This window comes from Sphaeramia orbicularis, chromosome 4 (assembly GCF_902148855.1).
Source record: "Sphaeramia orbicularis chromosome 4, fSphaOr1.1, whole genome shotgun sequence".
In the NCBI taxonomy this organism is placed as follows: domain Eukaryota; kingdom Metazoa; phylum Chordata; class Actinopteri; order Kurtiformes; family Apogonidae; genus Sphaeramia; species Sphaeramia orbicularis.
In genome coordinates this window covers 57141756-57165807 of record NC_043960.1, presented here as the reverse complement: position 1 = coordinate 57165807, position 24052 = coordinate 57141756, and the positions used below count along the sequence as shown (strand labels likewise).

General features: G+C 43.7%; 1 protein-coding gene across 1 annotated transcript in view; it reads right to left on the bottom strand.

Moving 5' to 3' along the window:
• Positions 1-3478: 3478 nt before the first annotated feature.
• LOC115418545 (E3 ubiquitin-protein ligase RNF13-like) overlaps positions 3479-24052 on the bottom strand; it is a 61642-nt gene continuing 41068 nt past the window's right edge. Inside the window, exons 8-10 of the mRNA XM_030133052.1 lie at positions 23814-23907; positions 7370-7450; positions 3479-4692 (exon numbers count right to left, since the gene is read on the bottom strand). Coding sequence (XP_029988912.1) covers positions 4331-4692; positions 7370-7450; positions 23814-23907 — 537 coding nt within the window. The 3' untranslated portion in view covers positions 3479-4330. The remainder of the gene's footprint in view (positions 4693-7369; positions 7451-23813; positions 23908-24052) is intronic.

Sequence of the window (24052 nt, the reverse complement as noted above, 5' to 3'; positions counted from 1 at the left end):
GGTTTTTGCTCCCAGAGTGCACCAGAATGCACCGAAGAGCATGCAGAATGAAATGCTCAGAAAAGTTCAATTTTTTTCTTTCCTCACTTTCATCACTGTGTATAAATGTCCTAGAGCAGGGCTATCAAACTCAGCTCAGGAGCCACATTTAGCACAATATGATGTGAAGTGGGTGGACCACAGTGTCGGAGGCACAAATGGAGGAACAGGATGTGTAAAATTTAAAAAAAACAAAAAAAAAACCCCAGCCCTAATAAAACCAGGGTGTGTAATATTCTGAAGGCATCAAACCGATGCAGGTGGTTGAATGTATGATCAGATCCTGTTCATTACAAACATTTGAACAGTTCAGAACACAGGTGTCAAACATGCGGCCCGGGGGCCAAAACTGGCCCCGCCAAGGGGTCCAGTCTGGCCCCAAGGATGAATTTGTGAAATACAAAAATTACACTAAAGATATTAATAATCAAGGATGTTAAAATCATTTTAGGTCAGTTCAATCTAAAGTGGACCAGACTAGTAAAATACTATCATAATAACCTATAAATAATGAAAACTGCTAATTTTCCTGTTTTAGTATAAAAAAAGTTACATTTACAGACTAGCCTTTAACAAAAAATATGAATATCCTGAACAAATATGAACAATCTGAAATGTCTTAAGAGAAGTATATGGAACTGTACCAATATTCTGCCTTTTAAGTTGTGATGCTCGTGTATAAATGATCAACTTAGGCGTAATATTGTTAACGTTGCACTTTTTTTTCTTAAGAATTTTCAGGTTGTTCATATTTGTTCGTGTTATGTTCAAGTACAGTTTGTAGATGTAAACATTTTCATAATGGAATTTTACTTCTTTCACTCAAAAACAGAAAACTTTGGAGTTGACATTATTTATAAGTTCTTATCCTATTCTTCATATAATTTTACTGGTCCAGCCCACTTTAGATCATATTAGGCTGAATGTGGCCCCTGAACTGAAAAGAGTTTGACAGCCTTGGTTCAAAACATTTTTTCAACCATGAAAAAATGAACACAAATAGTTTAGAAATAAAAAATGAAAATGATTATAGAGGAAATAATCAATCCTCCTCCTTTTCAGTGACTAAAATTAGAGATTCAGTATAAATTGATCTCAGATGCAGATGACTAGGTACAACAGTTATAGTAGTTACATTACACACGGTTATAGTAGTTAGATTACACACAGTATGGACGTCTGTGATTGGACCATGTGATGCACTTTTCCACCAATAGAAACAGTCATGTTTTCTTCCTGTTTGCAGTTAAATTCCCTTTGAAGCCTGCTTTTTCTGTCTACCTGCAGCGAACACACACCAAACAGAATGACACTACGGCCCGAACATTCCGTTTGGATAGTTTGAACTGTGCTTCAACATGTGCTTTAAGACAGAACAGCATTAGTTTGACATCTGCACTTTAAACACTAATATAAACGGAGTTTCACCGAGGCTCCATCTGCTAAAACATCATCTGACATCACACATGTCATCAGGACGCACCGACGCGAGCAAAGGGGTCAAACTCATTTTAGTTCAGGGGCCACATTCGCCCCAACATGATCTCAAGTGGGCCGGACCAGTAAAATAATACCAGTAAAAAAAGTAAAATTCCATTATGATAATGTTTACATCTACGTTTCCTTAAAAATCTGAATAATATGAACAACTTGAAATGTCTTAAGAAAAACTGCAGTTTTAACAATATTCTGCCTGAGTTTCTCATTTACACATGTGCATTACAACTTACATTACAATTACAAATGCACAAAACATTTAGTAACAGGCAGAATATTGGTAAAATTGCATTTACTTTTCTCAGGACATCCCACGTTCATATTTGTTCAGGTTATTCACATTTTTTGTAAAAGGATAGTTTGTTACTTTAAACATTTTCATGTCATTTTACTTTTTTTACACTAAAAGATGAAATCTGCAGTTGTCATTATTTATAGGTTATTATAATAATATTTTTCTAGTTTGACCCAGTTGAGATCTAATTGGTCTGTATGGAACCTGAATTAAAATGATTTTTACACTATCGATTGTTAATATCTTCAGTGTAAGTTTTGCATTTCACAGATTCATCCCACAGGCCGGGTTAAACCCTTTGGTGGGCCGAATTTGGCCCCCGGGCCGCATGTTTGACACCTGTGCTCTGGAGTTAACGGACAATTCACTGCATTTGAACGAAAAACAGATGGATTTAACGAGAATTAGACCGAGACAAGATAAAAGAACAATATATAGATAATTAACACGGTTTTGAGTCAGACCGACACCGTTTTATTGGCTGTGCTTTTGTAAAATTCACCGTGTAAATCACAGGTGCACGACTCACTGCCTGACCAGTCAAATAATAACATAATATTTAAAACATAACTCCAAACTTTTCACTATGTTTTAAAGTTACAAAAGTAAAAGTTTACATCTACAAACTTTTTAAAAAATGTGAATAACATGATCAAACTAAAATTTATTCAGAAAAATCAGTGTAATTGTACCAATATTCTGCCTCAGTTCATGTCCATGTGTACATGAGAGCGTACAGATCCAGTGGATCTACAAACATTTACTAACAGGCAGAACATTAGCCCAATTACATGGATTTATCAGAGTACATTTTAGTTTGTTCATGTTATTTCCATTTTTTATGAAAGGATAATTTGTAGATATAAAAATCAAAATGTGATTAAATTTTTTTTTTAATAAACTAAAACAAAGACGATGGACTTGTCATTAGTTAAAGGTTGTTATGACAGTGTTTGATCTGACCCATCTCAGACTGGGGGGGGGGGGGGGGGGGGGGGTATGTATGTTTGACCCCCATGTCCTACAGACTGTTTCTACAGTTGTTTCTGTTGTACTTTGAGTCTTTCACAGAACTAAATCCCAGGTGTTGACTGGACCTCCTTCCATTTATAAGGTCAAAGGTCATGAACAGACTGAACCTTAGACACATGCAGACGTTTGATGAAGAAAAGGAGAAATGTTTGTCCAGCAGATTTAGCAAACCCCTGTTTTTAACTGGACTAAGCATGGCTGAATATAAACCAGATTATTAGTGAAATGTTTATTAAACTCAGAGGGTTCATTAGAAAAGGTTTTTGCAAAGAAGGGAAAAGTAAACGCAGCCAGTGTTGGAGTGAATCCTCTGGACACCACTGTCTGAAATCAGCTCCTAGTGTCGGCACCGTCAGAACAGACTTTAAACCAGGAAGTTGAAGAAATGGAAGGAATGAACCCTTTAAAGGCAGTTTTATGAACAGAAGGTGCACACACTGGAAAACCCTCGGCCTGACCTATCAGTGCACAGCAAAGCTTTTACAGACGGACGGACCTGTTTGGTCTGTGGTAAACAACAAACTGAATCAAAAACAACCCCCCCCCCCCAGGTCGACGCCCACATTCAATATGACGTGTTTGATGGAACTTGGGCGACGCAGTGACAGAAAGTCGTTGTCAGTGTAACTTTATTTGGGTGAATATTGAGAACTGACATTAGAACAAAAAGACAAAACACAAACAAGGCAACAGGATGAAACAGAAGTCAAGCCATGTGACGTACAGAAGGGGGCGGGGTTTATCTGAACAGTTCACACGTGTGTTTTAAGGCCCATCAGCCGTCAGTGGAGTTCCATTACAGGATGGGTCTGGAACAGAACCTTAGTACATGTGGACCAGTGGAACCACAACAGTGTGATGTCACTCAAACTGATTTGGCTTCAGTTTGATTTAATGTGAATCATTTTATGACATGAACAAGTGAAGCTCCCATGGATCAGGATCTGGATCAGGATCTGGATCAGGATCAGAAAACTTGGCAGATGTGTTTTTAAAGTGTGTGTACATGTTTTCTACAGATGCTGCATAGCTGTAGAGTGTGTGTTAAAGCAGAATAAACATATATGTACAACCAGGACCCTCTACCATCATCAGACCCAGACCTGGACCACATTCTCAGACTGGGATGGAGGTGGTCTGGACTTCCTCTGTACATGTGAGTCTGTGTCCTGGACCCTGAAGGGTTCCTCATGTATCATGTGACTTTGTGATTGGACGTCGGTACAACAGCCAAATGGACCTACGTGTCTCTACGGTTCCACACTCACTTCCTGTTTCGTACAAATCAGCGCTTCATCATATGAACATTTTAAACCGTTTAAATTTGACTGAACGTCTGGAAAATGTGTTTGAAGCTGTGAGACATGATGGACTGATCTCACACTCATGGCAAAAGTCTCTTGCTGTGAGGCCGGCGTTGGGGCGGAGCTTAATGACCATCGGGCCAGCAGACAGTCACGTGTCCGCTCAGACTCGGGGCGGGTCGTGGTCGTCGGGGCGTGGCTGCTGCATCTGGACCACCACCGTCTCCACGGTGACCTCTTCCTCGCTGTCGCTGCTGTCCAGGTCTTCGTCGTACTCGGAGGACTCCGGGTCCTGCTCGGACCGGGACGCCCCCGACATGGTCCCGAAGGAGTGGGCGCTGGTGGAGGCCAGGGAGCGCAGCAGCGGCGTGCTCTCGGACACCTCCTCGTTGTCATCGGGGACGCTGTCGCCCTCCTCAGAGTCGGAGTCGGAGTCTCCTTGTGAGGGGACGACCTTCTGCTTGCACACCGGGCAGGTCTTCTTGGTTTTGGTCAACCAGGGGTCCACACACTTACTGTGGTACGCTGATGACGACAACAAACAACAAACAACAACAACAACAACAGTTAGAGCCACAATGGCCAAAACCTCAGCCAACGCACGGCTCGGAACATCACAGTCATGTGTTCATAAATGTAGAAATGGACGCCCTCCTGACCATGACCCCTGACCCCTAAACCTAACCATGACCCCTAAACCTAACCCTGACCCTAACCGTAACCCTGACCCCTAAACCTAACCCCTAAACCTAACCCTGACCCCTAAACCTAACCCTAACCCCTAAACCTAACTCTAACCCCTAAACCTAACCCTGACCCCTAAACCTAACCCTGACCCCTAAACCTAACCCTAACCCCTAAACCTAACCCTGACCCCTAAACCTAACCCTGGCCCCTAAACCTAACCCTGACCCCTAAACCTAACCCTAACCCCTAAACCTAACCCTGACCCCTAAACCTAACCCTGACCCCTAAACCTAACCCTGACCCCTAAACCTAACCCTGACCCCTAAACCTAACCCTGACCCCTGGATGTCTGGTTGGTCCTCTGTCACTCGTGTCTTTCTTGAATATTTATCCAGTTTGTTGAACACCCACATATTTACTGACAGATTTAAATGAACTGTTTAGTTCAGTGGTTTCCAACCTTTTTTGGCTCGTGACCCCATTTTAACATCACAGATTTCTGGTGACCCCAGACATTCAAAACTGACACATTTTTTTGCTAAAATAATTTTTGGGGGGATTATGTAATAGTTTGTTAATTTTAGAGGACATTTAGTCTATATAATGTATATTATTGTGAACAGAGGCAGTAAATCCAGGTGTAGATTACTGCACAAAAGGAGTTGGATTTTCCTTGGTCAGGATCTGTCCAGTCAGTCCAGCTGTGATTTACAAGGAGGACAATTAATACTGAACAAACAAGAACTGAAACTATGAATTATGAAAGAGCTGCAGCATCTGAAACTGACCACAATGACAACCACAATGTCATGAGATAACTTTTTTGTGATCTGGCGCTATATAAATAAAATTTGATTGATTGAGTGATTTGATTGGTTTTCCCCTGTAAGTCGCTTTGGAAAAAAGAGTCTGCCAAATGCATAAACATAAACATAAACAATGAACATTTGACAGATAAACAGAACCACAGTGCTGCAGTTTCACACTCACAGTTTGTCATGTCTGTTATGGATTGGGATTGTCTCTGTCAACTCACCATATATTTTTTATTAGTATTTTTTTTTTTTTTAATTTTTATCAATTACTAGAAATTCCAGGCGACCCCACGTGGGGTCCCGACCCCAAGGTTGAAAATCACTGGTTTAGTGACTCTGAATATTTGTATCCTTCCTCTCACTTGGGCGTTCTAGAACAGGGGTATTCTAATCTGGTCCTGGGGGGCTGGTATCCTACATGATTTACATGTTTCCCTCTTCCATCACACCTGGTTCAATTATTGATCAGCTGATCATCCAGCTCTGCAGAAGCCTCATAATGATGGAATGGCTTCCAGGTGTGGTGGAAGAGGGAAACATCTAAAACCTGTAGGATACCAGCCCCCCAGGACCAGAACTGAATACCCCTGGTCTAGACCCTGGACTCTGAGCTGCTCAGTGTGTTCTTTAATCCTTCTGGTTTCATTGGATCCAGACACAGGTGCGTTTGTAGAACACACACCTGGGACACATTCACTGGTCGTCTGTCTCCGCCCACTGGACCTCAGCTGATTCAGGTCTGTCACTTTCAAAGAATTAATATTTATACAATCATATTTTATATTTTTAATTCAATGACCTTTCTTTGCAGAAATGTGTTTTCATTTAAAAAAGGATGTTTTTGTAAATCCTAAAAAGGAACATTACATTGAAAGTAAAGTGGAAAACCCTTTTTATACGCCCACCGTCCCCACTATATGAAATAATACTAATAGAATAATGCAGACAGGTCTAAGTCTAAACAGGACTAATTATAGAGGAAATGAACATCATTTATGAACAGAATTAACCTGGGACTTTAGTAAAAGTACAGTGGACAAACTGTTTTTCTTGAATACTTGTTCTTTTTCCTCAGTATGAAAGTGGACAAAGACCACTGAATGGGACAGTTCAGCCCCTGTAGACCATTTACAACGAAAAGACGTGTTTAAGGGTCAGGGTTTAAGGGTCAGATAGTGGATCGGACCCTAAATAACACATTAAGATTTAAAATGGACACAATTACTGTCCATTTTGAAAAACTCTAGAAGTTCATTCATTCATTCATTCATTCATTATATGAACCTGCTTTATCTTCACTAGAGTCACGGGGGCGGAGCCTATCCCAGCTCCTTATGGGTGAAGGTGGGGTTCACCCTGGACATGTGACCAGTTCATCACAGGACTGAACATATAGAGACACACAACCACTGATGAACCCATTAACCTATCAGTGCATGTGTTTGGATGGTGGGAGGAGCCAGAGAACATGTAAACTCCACACAGAAAGGCCCCACCCCCATGGGCCGCTGTTGGATTGGAACCCAGGACCTTCTCTAAACTGTAATTATCCAATGTACTAACTGTCTAAATGACAGGTGATCAGGTTTAAAGGTGTGTTTTCCAGGTGGAGTGGGTCTGAACACTGGAAGGTTCCACCCACTCGACCAGGTTGTGTGTGTGTGTGTGTGTGTGTGTGTGTGTGTGTGTGTTGGACTCACCATGTGAACACGGCAGCACTCGTAGTTTATCTCCTTCCTCATATTCGTCCAGACAGATGGCACACACATCGTAGCTGTCCCCTGGAACACAACAGAACACACACATTTAAGAACAAAAACACACACCTGTTATTTCTGTTATCGCCATGAACGCAACACTTCCACATCAGTCTGGAAGTGGGTTTGAGGGTCAGGGCTAGGGATGGTACAGTTCAGATGGAAGCATTTTCACCTTCTGTGTGGAATCTGCATGTTCAACCCTTAACCCTGTGTGTGTGTGTGTGTGTGTTCTCTCCATGTAAAGCATTTATCACTTTATAACGATGACATTTTTTCCACTATGAAGGACATTAAAACAAACCCAGCAGGTGTCCTTTGTTCTTCTCTGTCCTGTACACATGTCTGTGGGTCTGGAATAGTCTGGTGTTCCACACGTTCTCCTCATCAGACACACACACACACACACATACACACACACACACACACACACACACACACCTTTTATAACATGTGCTCAGTGTGTTTGGACTGACTGGTTCAATCCTCCACTCCATCTAAAGTCAGTGTGTGTTGATCCAAACTCACTGTACTTTTCAACATCAGTGAACATGGCAGAGGTGATCCTGACCTTTGACCTTTACACTGACACCGTCCACCCCAGGACACATCAGGACAGTCCAGGGTTTGGATTTGGATTCCTGGACACTGATTGGTTTGAACATAATCACATGTTGATCCTGGACTCCTCTAACCCTCAGGACACAGGAACAGGACACTTCTATCGGACTCAGAACGTGGAACCGGCTCACCGGGACTGGACTGGACTCTGGTACCAGGTCCTATTCCAGACCGTTCCCGTTACAGGATAGTACCCACTTTACAGTACCTGGTCGTCATAGTGACGCTCTGCTCAGAGTTGCTGATAAACTTGTTGGTTGCCTGTTGTTCTGTTCAGTTCACACTGACTCTTTTCATGGTCCACTGAGGACAGACGTGTCTGGACCTCCTGGACCGACCACACTGCGGTTCTGTGGTTCCGTCATCATGGATTAACCTATGGTATATTTACTGTACACTTCCACATCTGTTTTTCTTTTTAAATGGCGTGCCGCACATTGATGATGCAATGACACACAGACAGCTCTGACCAATCAGAGGTCTGCAGTGTTTATACGTCATGTTTTGGAACCTCTGCTGAACAAGTACCAAAAAACGAGAACCAGGTTCTTTTATGTAATGGAAACACAAAAAGGCTGAGTGGAGTTGAGCCGGTACCATGTAGAGGAACCGTGGCATTAGACCACATGGGTCTGGAACTGTAGAGTTCTGCACAGTTCTACCCACTGGTCCTGGTTCTATTGGCTACAGATGAATGATGGTTCTGTCATCTGATAGGTCACAGGTCACATGATCTGTGACCTATACACCCCCCCCCCCATTCATCAACAGGTAGAAATACAGACGTATGAACCACCAGCAAAACACAGTGTCTGACACAGGAAGTGCAAAGAGTGTGTGTGTGTGTGTGTGTGTGTGTGTGTGTGTGTGCAGGAATGTACGTGCCCTCCCCTCCAGACTCCAGATTCCTCTTGTCCTTTTCCTTCCCTTCCCCGGTCGGTCGGTCGGTCGGTCCTGCTGTGTGTTTATCCAAACTCTAAATCAGCCTGTTTTCCCTTCAGTCTACACCAGGGCAGCATGTGACCGTATAAGGAGGGAAGGCACAGCAAAAAACACACCCTACCCTACCTCCAACCCCCCTCCCCTTTCTCTCCCTCTAACCCCCCCTCCCCTCCCTCTTCCTCTAACCCCCTCCCCTCCCTTTTCTCTCTCTCTCCCTCTTCCTCTAACCCCCTCCCCTCCCTTTTCTCTCTCATCCCCTCCCTCCCTCTAACCACCCCTCACCTTCTCTCCCTCTCCTCCTCTCTCCTCCCTCCCTTTTCTCTCCCTCTCCCTCCCTCCCCTCCCTTTTCTCTCCCCTCCCTCTTCCTCTAACCCCCTCCCCTCCCTTTTCTCTCTCATCCCCTCCCTCCCTCTAACCACCCCTCACCTTCTCTCCCTCTCCTCCTCTCTCCTCCCTCCCTTTTCTCTCCCTCTCCCTCCCTCTAACCCCCCCCTCCCCCTCCCCTCCCTCCAAGTGTCTTTTTTTTTTTTCTTTTTTACTTAACTCCTTCCTCTTCACACTTTTAACTCTGCTTGTTTTTTTCCAAACATCATGAACAGATATTATTGTTATTATTCAAATGTTTTTTTTCAGTCAACACTCAGTATTAAGGCAGAAGTTAAAACAGGACCATATATTCTTCTGGACTTGTCTTTGAGCTGGAGATCTGGGCTGAAGGAGGGTTAGTGCAGGAAGGAGTCCAGTATTTATCCACTGACCAAAGGATCAGATGTGGTCCCTGACTGAGACTAAGACTGAGACTAAGACTGGGACTAAGACTAAGATTCAAACTAATGTACAAACTCCTGTCTGTCCTCCTCTCTCCTCCGCCTCCTCTCTGCTCCTCCTCCTCTTCTTCTCTCCTCCTCCATCATCATTCTTCATGTATCCTCATAGTTGTCCTAGTGTTTCTTCTACAGTTCCATAGCTGGTACAGGTTTATAGTATTAGTACTAACAGTAGTCGGTACAGGTTTATAGTATTAGTACTAACAGTAGTCGGTACAGGTTTATAGTATTAGTACTAACAGTAGTCGTCTTACATCCATTGTTAGGGTTCATGTGCAGTACAGTAAGGCTATGTCTACACAGCCCATATCTGGCTAAACAGAGATTTTTCCTCTGTGTTTGTACCTACTGTTTACAAGACAACGATGGCCATGCCCACCAAAAATGATGGTTTTGAAAAAATCTCCAAAAAATGTTGCATTTGTGTGTAAACAGGGAAACGGAGATCTGGGATGGACGTCACAGTTTTCAAAGAAAATATTCAACCACTTCACATGTGATGATACAGTTTAGAGGAAGAGGATGGAGAGGTTAAGAACAAGGATTACATGGGAAAACGAGATCACCACCAAAATTTTATCATTTGTTCCTTGTGCCAGTATCAACATTTCCTAAAAATTTCATCACCATCTGTCCATAACTTTAGGAGTTACCTTGCTAACAGACAAACAAACAATCCCTGATGAAAACATAACCTCCTTGGCGGAGGTAACAAAGAAGTTTGGTGCTAGTCAATGTTAGCATCTTAGCTAATATCTAATTATTGGCCACTGCATCTGCTTATCAGGACCTCTGTGTATTTATGTGATATACAGTTGCAGAAAAAATTATTAGACCATCCAAAGTCAACCAAAACAATGGTTCTGTAATCCAGTCCTAACTCCTGTGTGTGTCATGTGACTAAAGCAGACAGAAAAGAAAACATGGAATGTCTAAAAGCACTGTTTTTGTCAGTACAATGACATAGATACTGATGGAAGAACTGAAGTGACTTTGGTTATTATCAAGAAAACACGTTAAATGGACAGATATCAGCTCTGAAATTAAACTGAGACATTTTTGTTGGTGTCATTATATTTGTCCAAACAAATGGACCTTTAGTTGGACTGGGCATTAAAATGAACAGAAACTGAAGAAAACAAGGGTGGTCTAATAATTTTTCAGCGACTGTAGAATAAGGCTGTTCTGAGGTGTCTCCACATGTTCATCCTTCATCTGCTGTTTCTCAGTCCTTTCTCTGTTCTGTCCAGTTCAGTAGAAGGTAAATGAACTCATCATTTATGTCTGTGTACAGCGGTCTACAACAACTAAAGACAAAACAGGATTAAAAACAGACGCAGCTGTTAACGACTACAGAACTAACAGGGTTCCACTCAGAGTTCAGACCCTTCTTCATCCCCTCGGTCAGTTTGACATGTTAAACACAGTCACTGGCTCAGACATCTGCATGGTAGGTTGAACGTCTTGGATTTGTTTGGACCCAGAACCAGGAAAACATGTGATGGTTCTGTCCTCACCTACCATCCCCCATCAGTTCACGACAGAAGTAACGTTTTGTTGTGACTCCTTTGGGGATTCTGATTGGTTTGTGGTACTGGATGGTCTCACCACACTGGCATCTACACACTTTCATGCTCTGATGGTTCAGATATGGAGCTGTGGAAATGAAGATTTTCCTGAAAATGGTCACATGTGCATGAGGTTATTTTTGAAACCAGAGAGGGAAAAATATCCATTTTCTAAAATACCCATATATGTGTAAACGGAGCTTAAGGGTGAGTGAGGAGCAGTAAAAGTCAGAGTCCAGTCAGTGTTGGAGGTCAGTCAGTGGACGGTGGAAGTGAGGGAGCTCCTCTGCTGACATCAACATGCTTCACACAGCCATGACTGAAACACTGCAGCTGCTCCGCTCACAATGTGTTGGTGTGTGTGCGCTCAAGCCACTGCTGGAGAGGAGGGGGACGCCCAGACATTCATACCCAAGGAGGGGGACGCCCAGACATTCATACCCAGGGAAGGATCCAACCAGAGGACAGGGGTCCCAACAAGACTCCAGCCTCCAACAGGCCACACTCAAAAGAACAACAAGCCCTTGTTCATCCTCTGCTGGTCATACATGGTGGATATGTTCAGTGTCTGACATCAGCGTCTGCCAGACCCAGAGCTGGGACAAGTCCTGATCCAGAGGACGAGGACTCTGTCAGACATTAGACTACCATAAGTACTGATGACACCAGACCCTGCAGTAAACCCACAGTGGAAGTCCAGCTAGCACACTGTTCCTCAACCTTTATTGAACAAAGGCCCACTAACAGCATCATGAGCCTCCTGTACCCCCCCCCCCAAAAAAAAAGGGGGATGGGGGTATGTGCCTCTGTTATCCATCAGACCTTACATGGGGTCTTTACACAGAGGTACTGCCCCCGTTGCCAAACACTGGAATAGTCCAACCACTTACATTTCCACATGGGGGGAATCTGCTGCATCTCCTCCGTACTAACAGACAGCTGTTTTCTACCTTTACCATAAAAGGATATAAAGACTCAGCTTTTTATGAAGAATAAAATGAGATAAATAAATGAAAAACACATACACTCAAACAGGACCACTGGGGACAGAACAGCTCAATCTAAAATCTGTGTGCAGAGGTTTGGGACAGACAGCTGATGTCGGTGGGTGGGGGGTGGGTGGAGGGTGGACAGGTCCACCCATCCGCAGAAGGACATCCTGCCAGCGCAGCAGCATCCCAGGCTGTGGTCAGGCTGATCAGCTGCACCACGCCTTCCAAAACCACTGAACTAACTCCGAAAACACATCACACAGCACCACATTTACAGTCTCCCCTGGGACGGGATTCACACCAATGAGATGAAACAAGAACGAAGATCAACGTTAAAGGAGGGGACACCTAATGACATGAACAAATGCACCCATGTTCTACTTCAAGGTGTATGTTTGGAACATCTTCACTGGTTTTTAAAGCCAGAATGTAGTGGGGACTGTATAGACCATTAGGATACAGGTAAACAGTGAGGATGTATTTAGTGGGCGGGGCATAACTGGTGTCAGACAGTGACAGTTGTAGTGTCAACAGTAGATGAAGCTGGTGTGGGCGGGGCCTAACTGGTGTCAACCGTAAATGAAGCCGGTGTGGGCGGGGCCTAACTGGTGACAACAGTAGATGAAGCTGGTGTGGGCGGGGCCTAACTGGTGTCAACAGTAGATGAAGCCAGTGTGGGCGGGGCCTAACTGGTGACAACAGTAGATGAAGCCGGTGTGGGTGGGGCCTAACTGGTGTCAATAATAGATGAAGCTGGTGTGGGCGGGGTCAGGACACAAACAGAGTCCTGGCAGATCCAGATCCTTGTCCCATTACTGGAATGGTCTGTCCGCCAGAGACAAGGTGTCTTCCACAGATACGTGGACCATTAGCAGTGCGTGTGTGTGTGTGTGGGGTTCCTGATCCAGACTCACTGTAGGCTCAGTGGGCGGAGCCAACCAAATGGACGCAGCTCCAGTGGATGGACATGTGTTTATATGTGGATGAAAATCCCAGAGTTTCCACTGAAGAACAGCTGAAGACAGACAAACCCGTCCATGACTAAAACCCGTCCTGTGTTGGACGGACATGTGAAGGGTTGGAATACCGTGGTAACTCACACAGTTCACCAAAGAAAAACCACATCTGTAGCCATCGGTACCGTCGGACCAGAACTCACTGAGCCTGTGTCCCTTTATGAGTGGACATCCTGTTTGTCCCTTCAGTTTAAGAGCAAAAAGGACAGACAACAGTAGGGCTGTGTATCGGCAAGAATCTGGTGATAGGATACAAATCACAATACTAGGATCACGATACATCATGGTACTGTTAAAAAGGCCATTTTTTGTTTGTTTCCTTTTTAAAAAGGATTATTTCCCGGAAAAATTTAATTACACCAGAAATCTGCACAAATACTAAACATTTTTATTTGATCACAACAGGATCTAATGCTATATCACAAAATGTTCCTGTGTTCAAACTGAAATTCTGTTTTACAGACATTACAGTTTCAGATCCTGCTCAAATGTTCATATTCTATTAGTTCAGAACTAACATCAGAACATTATTTTTGTCTCAACAGAGGAACCAACATCTACCTCTCAGACAGTAAAAAGTGCTTTTAGGATGCTTCAAATAACCATTATTTAATAAAACAGTGTTTTAGCATTTATCAGTGCACTAATAAAAGCTTATGTCGCCCCACGACCACTCCGCTCGTCTGGGGAACGTAGTCTGGTGGTCCCCAGACCTTGCACAAGACAATCCAGGCTCTTGTCATGGGTCGTTCCACGTTGGTGGAACGCTCTACCAAGTGCTACAAGAACAGAGGCATCCCTGCCTATCTTCAAGAAGCTCCTGAAGACCCAGCTCTTCCGAGAGCACCTCCTATCCTAACACATTCAAACATTCCATTTTAAATATTCTAATAGGTTTTTTCCCAGGATTATCACAGATTCTTCCAGGATTATTTCTGGACCTGCTGTGGTGGTCCTGCCTCTTCCCTGCCCTCATCATCACCACTCACTTATCCTCAACTGCCTCCATGTGTCTCCCCCTACTCCCCCCTTCTCCCCCAGTCTCTATCTCTATCGCTCTCTCTTTTTCTCTTTCTTTACCCTCTCTCTTTAACCCCAACTGGTCAAGGCAGACGGCCATCCTCCAGGAGTCTGGGTCTTGTCATGGTGGCAGCCCATGCCCTGTGAGTGGGTTGAACCTGTGTCCTTTGTTCTCAGGCTCTGGGCCTGGTTCTGGGTTGGAGTGACAGGGGGAGCATGGGTTTGGGCCTGCTAGCTTAGCTGGTCTAGTTTTGTTTGTTTCTATTAATCATATTTTCATTTCATATTTATTATTTTTGCATCCTTAGAAATAGCTACATAATGGGCCCACAGATCAAAACACATTTTGCATAGCTTAAGTCTGGTTCTTTTGTTCCTTTTGTTACCTAACTGTTTGATGCTCACTCCATGCTCTCTCCATCCCATCACCAGATCCCAGGCCTGACAGACAAACAGGAAGAGGGAGGTTCCCAAACCTTTTATAGTAGAGGGCATCAGGAACTTACCAAGGGTGGCAGCCATCAGAGGGGAGTTTTGTGAGTTGGCCAGTAGTTAAGCTTAAAAATGCTCTAAACCAGGTTTAAACTGTTAGAGACTTTTTGGGGAAGTATTAAATATAAGTAGTGAAATGAGGTATAGGTCAAGATATCAGTAATATTCTGGTAAATGTTAATTGAAAGGTAAACTGAACATTGGGGATTGGTTTGTTCATGTGGGAGGGGCAACGGGTATAAAAAGCCTGGAGTAGAAGCTCCTCGAGGAGAAGTGTGACTCTGCTTGAGTGAAGCAGGTCACGGAAGCTGGCTGCCCTTAGCCATGGGCTGAGCTTTATTTTCTGTGGTTTAAGACTGATTTTCCTTATGTTTTGTTACGCTGTTTTTCATCAATTAGTTGAGTTTTTTTCTGTTTTTAGTTTTTTTTGTTTTTTTTTCACTAACATAGCTCAATCGGCAATGTCACCTGGGCAAACACTGTAAATAAATCATACTGCGGTGAAGATTATTCCAGCCTCCTGGTGTGTTTCCTCCTCCACATGGTCAACCATCACACGTGGTGTCAGAAGTAAAGCCAAGGATGCCTCCCAGGAAGCAGCAGCAACAGAGAGAGGACTCTGTGGAGGAAGTTGCCACTGGAGATGCTGCTGAGGGTGACCCCCCACCAGGAGTCAGCTCTTCTACATCGGCTGAATCAAGTTTTATCACACTGGCTAAAATGTTTGAGGGCTTCATGCAAGTTCAGATGGAAAGAGACAGAAGGCAGGAGAAGGAGGCTGCAGTGCAGGAGCAGAAGTTCAGCGCCCTGTCTCACCAGATCACAAAACTCCAGTCGGACCTGGAAGCCACCAGAGCAGGTGAGCTGTTGGCACAGTCTCGGGGAGTACCTGCGGCAGAACCCAAGTTACAAAGGTTGGAAGATTCTGATGATATTGAACACTATCTCACCACCTTTGAAAGACTGGCAGAAGTTTATGGCTGGTCACGACAACAGTGGGCTATTCGACTGATTCCTCTTTTGACTGGGAAGGCCAGAGGTGCTTTTGTAGCAATGAACCCTGCAGATACAAAAAACTATGACTTGTTAAAGACTGCTGTGCTGAAGAAGTATGAGATTAACAGAGACACTTACCGCCAGAGGTTTCGCTCCTATGACACACCTGCTGATGAATCCCCTAAAGAACTATATACACGCCTTAAAGACTTATTTTACAAATGGGTTCAGTATGACACATGTACCAAGGAGGAGATGATGGAGAAGATGGTCCTCGAACAATACCTGAAGTTGTTGTTCCCAGACGTGAAGGCCTGGGTCAAAGAACATAATCCAGAGACGGCGGGGGAGGCTGCTGACCTGGTTGATGCCTATGTGACTGCTCATAAGGGACCAGGAGGCTACCGCTACGCTGGCCAGCTCAGACCTCTGGGGGGTAAGTCTGAGGGGATTGGGAAAGGTGGTGGTTCAGCAAATTATCCCTTAGGTCAGGCTAGTTTCAGGAAAGCCTTAGTGTTAGACTCACCCAACCGTAAACCTCAATCTGGCAATAAAGGTGATGTTGTGTGTTATACCTGTGGGGAGACAGGCCATACTCGTCCTTTATGCCCCGTTAAAAAACCTAGAAGTACCAATTTGTGTTATGTTCCGAGACCTGAACTGAGTCTGTCTGAAGATGCTTCATCTTTGTCACTGGTAACTAATGTACTGATAAATGGCACATCGCTCTCTACGTTACTAGATACAGGTTGCACCCAGTCTCTGGTACAGGCTAAATACATTTCAAGGGAGTTGTGGGATTTAGAAAACACAGTGCCAGTGGTGTGTGTACATGGGCATGGCTCTGAGGTACCAACTGCTGAGGTCTACATAGAGGTGAATAACCAGTCATATCTCATGAAAGTAGGTGTAGCTCCTGAGTTACCTTTTCCTGTGTTATTGGGGACAGATTTTCCTGTCTTGTTAGATCTGATCTTTGAGAGCAAAAGTAAGTTCTGTGGGGTCGTCACCAGAGCTAGAGCGAGGCAGTCTGTGGCACCGAGAGGAGGCAAAGGGCTACAGTTTAGGTCATCAGATCCTGTAGTTTCACAGTCTGCTGTTGCTGATCCTGCATTGCCAGCTCAGGTGATAATAGAATCCAGTGTTCCGGATGCTAACACCAATGACACACTACAGTTGATGCCATTCTGCAATGAGAAGGTAGATAATGTGTCAGGGATGGACACGGAGGAAAGATTAGAAAAGCGCAGAAGTCAGGTTGGGGAGTTGCTACTTCAGTCACCAGAGCAGTCAGTGGAGGAAGTTGAGGCTCTAGAGCTGTCTGATAAAGAATTTTCTTTTTCTTGTAACTTGTCACTCCAGCAGAAAAATGATCCTACTCTAGCTGAATGTTTCAGGAAAGTAGGGGCTAATTCTGGCTTACTCTCTGAGCATTTTGTGTTGGAAAATGGTCTCTTATACAGACAGTCAGAGGAGGGAAAACAGTTGGTTCTCCCTAAAGAGTCAAGGGCCGAGGTGATGAAGGTTGGGCATACCATACCTTGGGCAGGTCACTTAGCATTCATGAAGACCTTTCTAAGAATAAGCAAGAGGTTTTATTGGCCAGGAATGTACACACAAGTCAAAGATTACTGTAAAAGTTGTTCTGAGTGCCAGCTTACTGCAGGTAAGCATATAGCACCTGTTCCTCTTGTTCCACTCCCTGTGATTTCTGCTCCATTTGAGCGTATTGGTGTTGACATAGTTGGTCCACTTGAGAGAAGTTGTTCAGGTAATAGGTTCATTTTAGTGATTTGTGATTATGCAACAAGGTATCCAGAGGCCTACCCCTTGAGAGAGGTCACTTCTAAACAAATAGCTACAGCAATGCTTAAGTTTTTCAGTCAGGTGGGTATTCCTAAAGAGGTGTTAACTGATCAGGGACCCAACTTTATGAGCCGTACACTCACACAAGTCTACCAACTCTTAGGAATTAAGAGAGTAAGAACCACCCCTTACCACCCTCAGACTGACGGCTTGGTAGAGCGTTTCAACAAAACCCTGATCCACATGTTGAAGAAATTTGTTTCAGAAACAGGAAAAGACTGGGACAAGTGGCTGCCGTTCCTGCTCTTCGCCTACCGGGAGGTTCCCCAGAGCTCTACAGGGTTTTCACCATTTGAGCTGATGTATGGTCATCAAGTCAGAGGCCCTCTGGATGTGCTGCGGGAGATGTGGGAGGAGGCTGACTCACCTCAAAATATGAACATCATCTCGTTTGTGATGAAGATGCGAGATCAGCTGATGAAGACCACAGCCATGGCCCGTGACAACCTCCTGAAGTCCCAGGCCAAGCAAAAAGACTGGTATGATCGTTCAGCTAGAAAGCGAAGCTTGGAGCCTGGTGAACAAGTCCTGTTACTGCTGCCGACAGCTGAAAACAAACTGTTGGCAAAGTGGCAGGGACCATACCTGGTGAAGAGGAAGGTGGGGGAGGTGACTTATGAGATTCTCATGCCAGAGCGTAAACAACCACTCCAGACCTTCCACATCAATATGTTAAAGAAATGGCACCCCCGTTCAGTTCCAGAATTGCCAGCGCATCATTCCCTCTTTGTTCGTGCAGTAAAAGAAGAGGAGGAGGCAGTGGAACAGTTTCTTCCTGTGGAAGGGGAGGGACCTCAACTGGATTTAACTCACCTGGAGGATGAAAGGAGGAGGGAGCTTCTGCAGATTTTGCCCCTTGATCTCTTTCTGCAGACGCCGGGAAGGACAGATGTGGTACATCATCACATCTCTTTAAAGGATCCCACCCCACTGCGACAGCCTGTTTACAGGGTCCCTGAACGTCTGCTTCCAGTACTAAAGAAAGAGTTGGACATGATGAGAGAAATGGGTGTCATCGAGCCCTCCGCCAGTGAGTGGAGCAGTCCAATCATCCTCGTCCCCAAAAAGGATGGTACGCTGAGGTTCTGTCTGGACTTTAGGAAGGTCAACGGGGTGAGCAGGTTCGACTTGTATCCCATGCCCAGAGTGGATGACCTGGTGGAAAGACTCGGCAGTGCAAGTTACATCAGCACCTTGGACTTATGTAAGGGATACTGGCAGGTTCCACTTACAGAGGAGAGCAGAGAAATCACAGCATTCCGAACGCCTTTTGGGCACTTCCAGTTTACTGTTATGCCATTCGGCCTCCATGGAGCCCCAGCAACATTCCAGAGGATGATGGACAAACTGCTGGTTGGCACAGAGCCATATGCTGCAGCTTACTTGGACGATGTGGTGATCTACAGTTCCAGCTGGGGAGAACACCTAGTTCATCTGAATGAGGTGCTGCAGCGGATTAAAGGTGCGGGTCTCACCATCCGCCCTGACAAGTGTGCCCTTGCCAGACAAGAGTCCAAGTACCTAGGTTTTGTGCTCGGGAAAGGAGTGATCCGGCCTCAAGTAGGTAAAGTGGATGCAATCAGTGCTGCTGAGAGACCAACCACAAAAACACAAGTCAAGTCATTCTTGGGCCTGGTTGGTTGGTATAGAAGGTTTATTCCCAGGTTTTCTACACTCTCAGTCCCTCTTGTTAACTTGACCAGGAAGAACCAGCCCAATAAGGTGCAGTGGACCAGCGAATGTGAGGAGTCTTTTCAGGCTCTGAAAAGAGCTCTGTGCATGGAACCGGTACTGAAGAGCCCTGACTTCCAACAGACATTTACCGTGCAGACTGATGCATCTGAGGTGGGCATTGGGGCAGCTCTCCTGCAGGGGGAGCCGGAAAACCTCCAGCCTGTCCTCTACATCAGCAGGAAGCTGAATAAGCATGAAGTCAGGTATTCAGTGGTGGAGAAGGAATGCCTTGCCATCAAATGGGCCTTGGACTCCCTTCGCTACTACCTGTTGGGACGAAAATTTGTCCTAGAGACAGATCATAGGGCACTGTCATGGCTAATGAACATGAGGGACACAAACTCAAGAATAACAAGGTGGTTCCTGGCCATGCAGCCCTTTGACTTTGACATTCTTTACAAGAGTGGGAAGAAGAACTGTACAGCTGATTATCTCTCCAGGACTCCACAGTTGTCGTCCTCAGGGGAGGGAGGGGGAAATGTCATGGTGGCAGCCCATGCCCTGTGAGTGGGTTGAACCTGTGTCCTTTGTTCTCAGGCTCTGGGCCTGGTTCTGGGTTGGAGTGACAGGGGGAGCATGGGTTTGGGCCTGCTAGCTTAGCTGGTCTAGTTTTGTTTGTTTCTATTAATCATATTTTCATTTCATATTTATTATTTTTGCATCCTTAGAAATAGCTACATAATGGGCCCACAGATCAAAACACATTTTGCATAGCTTAAGTCTGGTTCTTTTGTTCCTTTTGTTACCTAACTGTTTGATGCTCACTCCATGCTCTCTCCATCCCATCACCAGATCCCAGGCCTGACAGACAAACAGGAAGAGGGAGGTTCCCAAACCTTTTATAGTAGAGGGCATCAGGAACTTACCAAGGGTGGCAGCCATCAGAGGGGAGTTTTGTGAGTTGGCCAGTAGTTAAGCTTAAAAATGCTCTAAACCAGGTTTAAACTGTTAGAGACTTTTTGGGGAAGTATTAAATATAAGTAGTGAAATGAGGTATAGGTCAAGATATCAGTAATATTCTGGTAAATGTTAATTGAAAGGTAAACTGAACATTGGGGATTGGTTTGTTCATGTGGGAGGGGCAACGGGTATAAAAAGCCTGGAGTAGAAGCTCCTCGAGGAGAAGTGTGACTCTGCTTGAGTGAAGCAGGTCACGGAAGCTGGCTGCCCTTAGCCATGGGCTGAGCTTTATTTTCTGTGGTTTAAGACTGATTTTCCTTATGTTTTGTTACGCTGTTTTTCATCAATTAGTTGAGTTTTTTTCTGTTTTTAGTTTTTTTTGTTTTTTTTTCACTAACATAGCTCAATCGGCAATGTCACCTGGGCAAACACTGTAAATAAATCATACTGCGGTGAAGATTATTCCAGCCTCCTGGTGTGTTTCCTCCTCCACATGGTCAACCATCACAGGTCTGCTCCAGGTTTCTGCTGTTAAAGGGAAGTTTTTCCTTCCACTGTCACCAGTCACAAGTGTTTGCTCCTGGAGGATTCTGTTGGGTTTCTGTAAATGGGCTTACAGTCTGGTTTTGACCAACTCTACATATAAAGTGTCATGAGAGAACTTTTTTTGTGATCTGGCATTATATAAATAAAATTTGATTGATTGAGTGATTTAATTGGTTTTCCCCTCTAAGTCGCTTTGGAAAAAAGCGTCTGCCAAATGCATAAACATAAACATAAACATAAATGATAATAAATAAGACATAAACAATATAGAAAACCAAAAACCAAAAATGAACCTCCGCCATATCTGCATATGAACAAAAACCTAAAAATATCGATACAGTACTTTTTAATATCGATACAGTATTGTGAAATGAAATATTGTGATATATTGCAGAACCGATATTTTCTTACACCCCTACACATCAGGTTGGACATAGGACAGACTGTGGACTATAGGGTCATGTCCAGGATACTGAAGACCCAGATTAGTCTGATGGTTCTGGTGTTGGACAGACGTCCTGCCTGGTCAGAGACAAGGACATAAAACACAGTTGGACCAGACATGGACGATCATGGACCAGTGGACCAACTCTTCACTGACAGACCAACTGCACCGGCATGGATGGGACAGTGTTGTCTCATGGACACACTGATATGAAATGGACACTGCACAGTTTCCCAGAATTCCACCTGGTTCCATCAGTCCAGTCCGTCCATTTAATGTCTTCAACCGTAAGTGTACGGTTTGACTCAAAGGACGTCTTCAACCACAGTATTCAGTAAAAGTCAAGGTTGGTTTTTTATCATTTCTATTGTGAACCTACAGCACAAACACACGTCTGTCCTCTTCTGTTTACCTAAGTTCATATTCAATGTTTTTCTGACACCAGAGTGAACAACTGCGGTGACGTAGACCGTGACACAGACCCTGTAGTGGTGTACTGACAAACAGATTCCCATCATCCCCAACTTGTGAGACTTTAACTACAAACAGTACTAGATCTTACTGCCACTGCCTGGAAAAGGTGGAATCCCCTTCTGTTTGGAGGGCTGCTACCAAACCTGTGTTCATTCAGCGTAGTGGTCCAAACCTTGGTGAGGTGGTTCTACGTCTGTACTTTGAACTTCATTGGTCCACAGTTGTACACAGACGTACAGTCTGTTCCTGCTGTTCTCTCTGTACCCAGTATTTATACACAACATGTCTTTATCAGGCCTTTGCCCTTTGGACACCAAAATCTTCCGAGATGGGACATTGCATTTTACCCTTAAGGGGGGGATCAATCAGCCCCCCCCGCCCCGACATGTGCCATGGAGTAGTCTAAAAAACCCTGTAGATGTTGTAGATCAGGGGTGTCAAACTCATTTTAGTTCAGGGGCCACTTTCAGCCTTATATGATCTCAAGTGGGCCGGACCAGTAAAATAATAAGAGATAATGTTTACATCTACAAAAATCGGAATAACATGAACAACTGGAAACGTCTTAAGAAAAACAACTGCAATTTTAGCAATACTATGCCTCAGATTATCAGTTTTTCATTTACACGTGTGCATTACAACTTACATTACAATTACAAATACACAAAACATTTAATAACAGGCAGAATATTGGTAAAATTGCATTTACTTATCTTAAGAAATTTCAGGTTATTCACGTTTTTTGTAAAATAAAATTTTTTTAAAATAAACATTTTCATGTAATTTCACTTTTTTACAGTAAAAAAAAAAAACAAAGAGGAAAATTTGCTGTTTTCATTATTTACAGGTTTAATATGATAGTATTTTACTGGTCTGACCCACTTGATATCTAATTAGTTTGTGTGTGGAATCTGAATTAAAATGATTTTGACATCCTCGATTGTTAATATCTTCAGTGTAATTTTTGTATTTCACAAATCCATCCTATGGGCCAGACTTGATCCTTTGGCGGGTCGGATTTGGCCCCCGTGCCGCATGTTTGACACCTGTGTTGTAGATAATGTGTATGATAATAATCCCTAAAACTGATCACTTGCAGACCACATGGTGTGTTTACCACCAAACACATTTATCTACAGAAGCCAATACTTTAGTCCACGGCTGTCAAACAGGCGGCCCATGGGCCAAATCTGGTCCACCAAAGGTTCTAATCCGGCCCATGGAATGAATTTGCGAAATGCAGAAATTACACAAAAGATATTAACAATCAGACCAAAGTGATCCAGTCAAATAACAGCATAATCTATAAATAATTAACAACTACAAATGTTATTCTTGATTGAATGTGAAAAAAAGAACACGACACTATGAAAATATTTACAATGACAAACTATCCTGTAACAATAAAATGTGAATAACCTGAACAAATATGAACAACCTGAAATGTCTAAAGAACATTATGTGCAATATTACTAATATTCTGTTGTTAAATGTTTGGTTCATTTGTAGATCCACTGGGATCTGTACTTTGGGTTCATAATCAGCTGTGATGGAATATTATAGAAATTGTTCTTATTTTAGTTCCAAACTCTAAAATTGTACCAATATTCTGCCTGTTCCCACCTGTTTGTGTAACATTGTGTGTAATACACATGTATAAATGATAAATTGAGGCAGAATATTGCTAAAATTTTACAAATTTTTCTTATAAAATTTCAACTTTTTCAGATTATTTCCATTTTTTTTCTGAGACTTTGCGAATGGAAACATTTTCATAATTGAATTTTTTTCATTGCACTAAAACAACAAAGAAAAGTTGTCATTATTTCTAGGTTATTTGTGTACTGGTGCGGTCCACTGGAGAACTGGGCTGACGGTGGAACCTGAACTAAGCTGAGGTGGACAGTCCTGCTCCAGCCTGTGACGGAACACTAACAGCGTTCATACCTTTCTTGTACTTATGGATGGGAAGCTTCTTCAGTTGGTCTTTGCGCAGGCGGCTCCTCCGGGCCTTGTGTCGATCCTGGACAAATTTGGTGATCTGGGCGGGGTAGGAGGACAAATGCTTTAGGATCAAACCACGTGTCTGTAGATAGATGTAGTGGCTTCATGTTGTTGTGAAATCTTCATCGACCTAATTAGAGTTTTTAAAGGCCACACCATCAGTCAGTGCTCCTCTGTGGGAC